A 5920-nucleotide genomic window follows, 5' to 3' on the forward strand; every position below is an offset into this window, starting at 1 on the left:
GTTAAAACCTGGTGATTTTCAGGTGCGCTCTGCAGCGTCCCAACCCCTGTACTAGCATAATTACGAGGCCTTGTAATTTTCTTATGGTGAATGCAATGTGCTTCTGTAAAGCTGAAATACAAACCAGTGTTGCAAGGGGGAAAAAAAGACAATTTGGTAATTATAACATTATTTACACATCAGAATTTGCCTGAGAATCATCAAGTTTGTAAGATTTCTTCCAGCATTGCACAGTAAGAACAAACGTAGGTTCTTAATCTTCCAAAACGTAAACAAAATAAAGCCTATCAACAGGAACCAAGCTGCAGGAAACACCAACTATCACTATCTGTCAGGACAGAGATCCTGTGTGGGATATCTACGTAATGAACAGGAGCTTAAATATGAAGGTTTTCTTTGGAAACTGTCACAAATGTTGGAAGTCATCAGTTGTGAACAGACAACTTTTACAAGAACCAGGAAATATAATGTTGCCACAGATACAAGGAGTTACTGTTTGCAGTTATTACCATGTACTACTGGACGTATTGACAGTGATCACAAAATTACTTAATCCTGATGAGTCTCAGGGAAGTTCTGAAGTGTTTCAGTCCATAGACACATAGTGCACCAGTCAGCTAAACCTACTGGATTCATTTATCAAAGTGGTGTTCAGGATTTTATTATTATTTTTGTTTTTTACCTCAGACATGTGGTCAGGCGCTCTTCTGGGTCCATCAGGCCCTAAAGTAGGTCCAAAAAAAGCCCATGGTACAGTTCCAGCCGCTGCACACATAGGATGCACTCCTTGTATTTAGCTGAACCATCACCTGCAGGTCCTCATTGCTTGATGTGGACTTTTGTAGTGTGACTTCTTAGTACTTCACATTCCATAATTGCGTCATGTTTGGCGTGAATATATGTTAAAACTTCCTCTGGGTAAAAAGAAAAAAAAAACGCTATTTAGTCAAATCACTATGTGAAAAGACTTTGAACAAAAGGTTCTGGGAAATAATGGGCTTTTACTTTAACATTTCATAGTTAAAACAATTATTCAAATAAAGTAAATGAGCAGATTATTTAATGAGTTAACTGGCTACAGCTTTGTATTTAAATGCCGATTTCTCTCTGTTCAGATTCACACAGTGATGATGAGCTGTTTGATGGACCAGACCTGGCACCAGTGAGGAAGAAGATGGGGCTCAACCAGGAAATAAAACATGGTAAGAAAGATTTTCTGTTGGAGAGCAGCTGGTGAAGAGCCAGATGTTTTCCTTAGGATCCCAGAACAGAGCTGAGAGAGAGAAAATGCTGGACAGATTGAAACTACCTCCACATTGTGTTGCTCTTTAACTGCTGGCTGACAAGTTCACCATCTGCACAGACAGTAAACTGTCTGAGTTTTTAACCTCTTTTTAGAGAAAACTCTGAGTCCTGACAGAACGGTGCTCGCTGTGTCTCTGGAGGAGTCTTTGCCTCTGACTGTGACTGACACACAGCCTGTGGCGAACAACTACATTGACTGCACCGAGTCCAATGATGAAGATGAAGACGAGGAGGAGCAGAGAGCGCAGGAAGCAGCAGGGCACACAGAGCTGACACAGGCTCCCAAGAAAGAGAGGAGTAAACCACCTGAGGACGAAAGCAGAGAGACTTGTAATGCGCTGAAGTGGGAAGACTTCTTCACTGTAGAGACGCTGACTGACAGCCAGAACAGCATCAACAGCCAATCAAAATCCTGCTGCTCTGTCACCACTGCCTCCCCCTCCAGGATGACTAGCTCACAGACGCCTGAACTGTTCAGCGAGGACGAAACGACAGAGTGCGATGAGAACTTCAGCCTGACCCTGTCCAGTCACTCCTCTCAGAACACAGACTCCTATGTACCTCACACAGTGATCCTCCAACAAGAAGACCCAAGTTCCAGTAGCATGCCAGAGAAGGAGTGTGATGGTCTTATCCTTTCGATGGAGCCGGAGGAGCCATCTGGATCTCAGGCGTCGTCAGACTTTGACATTCCTTGTACGCCGGAGTCGAAGGTGCCGCAACCTGAAGACCTGTTGCAGCTGTACCGGAAGTTGGCTTCAGGAGAGGAGGTGCTCATCAGAAAAGGGGAGTCAGGGCTCTGTGTGACTGACAGAAAGTTGTAGGTGAGTTACATCGCTCTTCCTGTGCACAGCTGGCAAAATGGCAAGAATTAAAGGGTGCAGCCGGTGATTTCCCATGTTGTCATTATTGTGTACAAATCCCATCCAGAGACTAACAGCAAGAATGAATGTGGTGTACTCACTGTGATGTATGCAAGTCCAGACCCTGGTTTAGCTTTTGCTCTGTGCCGTAGACCCTAAACACACTTGTAGTGGGAATTTATATTAGTATCCTTTTATAGTATTGACTGTTATTATATGCAGTTATTTGTGTGCTTGTGACATGACAATTGACTGTTGGCATGAGTTAGCATGTTTGTAGTGATAAGTATGCCTTTGTGTGACTGCTGAACTAGATAACCTGTGTTCTGTTTTAACCAGTATTCTGTTTCCTTTATCTGTTTGAACATCTGTTTTCTGTTATTGTATGCTGAGTATAAGAAGGGTGGTCACATTCTGTTCACTGAGCTTCTTCCCTCAGACTGCCTTGACATCCTGTGTAGAGACTGCTCCTTTTCTGCAGAAAATAAATGTACAATAACTTTCAGAGTTGATGTTAAGTCTTTATTTTGCACTCATCAAGCTTAAATAGATAATTTTGCCACAACACACTCCAGTGAGCCACACCGCTGCACTGGGTGGCAGGGTTCAGGTAAACAGGCCCTTCTGTTTTCAACAAACAGCTCCTTATCGTTTGTTGGACAACACTGGGGCTCTATGGCACTGGGTAGTAAGCTAGAACAGGGTATGGACTCGCACACATTATGCTGAGTACACAACACTCAGTGTCACCATTAGTTATTGTGCACAAATCCCATCCAGAGACTGACACACAAAGTCACAGGCCTGGTCCTTTAGAGTCCCCACAATACAAATAAACGCATCTCTGGAGTCACTCAGCTTAATAATTAACATCATCCAGATGAGGCAAGAAGGTTCAGGCCAACCAAGGAGCAGTACTGGGGCCTGATAACAAGTCCAGATTTAGATCTAAAGGTGCATAGATGCTATTAAACGTTAAATTATTAAGCTGCAGAATAAGCGACCAAATTCTTCAGTGTAACGTTTTAGGGAAAATGTACATTAACCAGTTTGTTACCTAAAATATAACTAATGTAAGTTTAACCATGAAGTCACAACGGGTGGATCCAGAAAATTTTGGATGGGGTGCCCAGGCTGGGGCACAGACTCAGAGGGGTGGCACATTTGAAATGCATGTAAAAAGTAAATTCCATCCATCCACTATGTAAACTGGCGTATTCCTGAATACCCTAAGAGCTAAATGCTGCACCAGAGATCCACAGGAGCCCAGTCCTCACCTAGACCTCTGTCTGTGGTACCTGTCAATGTGCCGCTGATGTTGGGGGGAGACACAATCAACACGGCGCTGCCAGATGGTATCCAAGAATGCACCACTGGACCCCTCAGCCCCTGACGCACAAACATGTATTTACATCAGTAAGGGTACCAATACAACAACATAAAAGTACGACTTAGTAAAAGTACAAAACCATTATTGGCTAAATGTACCTAAAGTATTGAGAATGTCTTTCACAACTGGAAAACAAAAGTATCACTACACAATCACTGGACCATCCTAACAGAATCAGAGAAAATACCATCCACTCATCCATCCATTATCTATACTGCCTGAATAGAGTCGAGGGGGGCGGGAGCCAAACCCAGCTGACACTGGGCGAGAGATGGGGTCCACTCTGTACAGACAACCACACTCAGTCTAGATGTAGTCACCAGTCAACCTAAGCTGCACGTCTTTGGACTGTGGGAGGAAGCCAGAGAGAACCCACGCAGGCTCAGGGAGAACATGCAGAAAGGCCCTGGGTCGGCCAGGGAACCTTCCTGCAGTGAGGCATCAGTGCTAACCACTGTGCCACCCCCCAGAATGTAAATTAAACACCTAATCTTAAAGATAAGCAATAAATTAAGAATCTAGTGGTTTTGTGTAAAAAGGAGATGCATGCAGGGCATCGCTGCTGCACAGTGGTTCCCCCCCACTGAGGCAAATCCTCCACAACACAATCACAGAAATGAATCCAAATAGTATGCTGCATGCATGATATAAAAAAAACTCTGCTTTGATGAATGCAACAACCTGTCATTTAAATTTACATTCATTAACACTGGCAAGCATCACATTTTGACTCTGGCCGGGGTGGCCATTCAGATTATGGGGCTGGTCAGCTCCACCCACGAGTCACAGTAAGTTAAACAGACTGAGCATGTCACTCACAGTGTGAACGCACTGACATGCTACCAGATCCTATTTCAAACACACACTGAGCAGGTGGAGCACCTCAGCCCAAGCTCTAAACCACACACGGTTCATTCCGACACACTTTAAGCCTGTTTGCGTCCTACATGTCTGAATGCACCTGCGCCCATCAGACGTTTGTGGTTTGTTCTGCTCAACGCTTTTATCTGTGTAGGACCGGAAGTCACGTACATGAACTTTTCTGTCAAAAGTAATTAAATATTTATTTTCAACTACAGAGCATGTGTGTAATCAATGCAACTTTTAATAATTAGACTTCACACTTTTGTTTACAGTGAACCCATTACTGAGCTGAAAGTTAATTGGCAACTTCTGATAATGAAGCTTGAATGCTTTTACACTCTGTTGCCATTTTATTAGGAACACCTGTGTTAAACCAAGTCCTCTAACAATCCTGCAACAAATCCTCCTCCCTGAAGGCAATGATGTTCAGACTTCAGCTCTTTGCACACAGACTGAACATTATCAACTTCAGGGAGGAGGATTTGTTGCAGGACTGCTGGAGGAGACAGACACAGGTGTTCCTAACAAACTGACCACTGAGTGTGTGTGTGTAAGCTGAGTATTTTGTTTGGACAGCTGGCTGAATAACAAGCTATGAAAAATACTTGAACTTAATGCAGATTTTTCACTATTTTGTGACATTTTATTCACAAACCAATTAAGAAATAATCATCATTAGCTACAGCCCTGCTCACTTGTTGAACACACATCCAAAACTGGTGGGAACTGAGTATATATTTATTTGAGTACTGTACTTACATACAGTTCCAGGTATCTGTACTTTACTTGAGTATATCCCAGTTATTGCAGCTTCATACTTCACTACATGTCAGAGCCATATTACACATTTCACTGCACTACATTTATTTGACCATTTTAGTTCCTTTTCAGAATCCGATGAATAAAACTTGGTGGGAAAGTCACAGGATTCATAGCAGTATGTATGTAAAGTAGTTCAAATTGTAATTATTAGGTTCAAAACCATACAACAAAACAGCACACGGGGTCGTTATAACTGGCTCCATCTACAGAAGCTGCAACATTAAGGTTTATTTGAAATTGTAATCAATGCATAATGAGTACTTTCAATTTTATTTTGATGCAAACACTTGTAACACTTTGAATGCAGGCCTTTTACTTGCAACATTATTTTTACACTGTGTACTTAAGCAAAGGACCTGAGATCTTCTCCCACCACTGAACATACATACACACCTATGGGGCTTTAACTGATGGTTACTGTCTGTGCAGATTCTCAGTCATCCAGGTCACAGTAATGTAATACCCCAGTTCTTTTATTGGACATATCTGAATGATGACGGAGTCCGACTTTCTTCATTTTAGTGCTGGTTTATTTAAAAAAGCCACAAATAAAAGTTACAGAAACACAACCTGGGTGGCTCCCTCCCTCAGACAAACTGCTGGAGAAGAGAGAGACCCCGGAAACACAGAGCCTAATACATTTATAAAGTTTTGGGCTGGCCCTTACACAGACAGA

General features: G+C 42.7%; 1 protein-coding gene across 3 annotated transcripts in view; it reads left to right on the forward strand.

Annotated features, from left to right (window-relative positions):
* The window catches only part of dclre1c (DNA cross-link repair 1C, PSO2 homolog (S. cerevisiae)), a 26084-nt gene extending 23416 nt beyond the window's left edge, over nt 1-2668 (forward strand). For 2 of the 3 annotated variants that reach the window (XM_020613356.1, XM_020613357.1), the window contains 2 exons: nt 1116-1202; nt 1399-2667. In XM_020613356.1, the coding sequence (XP_020469012.1) occupies nt 1116-1202; nt 1399-2129 (818 nt within the window). In that variant the 3' untranslated portion in view covers nt 2130-2667. Of the gene's footprint in view, nt 1-1115; nt 1203-1398 lie in introns of all 3 variants that reach the window. The other variant, XM_020613355.1, reaches the window with a different exon arrangement.
* Nucleotides 2669-5920: the final 3252 nt, after the last annotated feature.

The sequence above is a fragment of the Monopterus albus genome, unplaced genomic scaffold, assembly GCF_001952655.1.
Source record: "Monopterus albus unplaced genomic scaffold, M_albus_1.0 scaffold132.1, whole genome shotgun sequence".
Taxonomy (NCBI): Eukaryota; Metazoa; Chordata; class Actinopteri; order Synbranchiformes; family Synbranchidae; genus Monopterus; species Monopterus albus.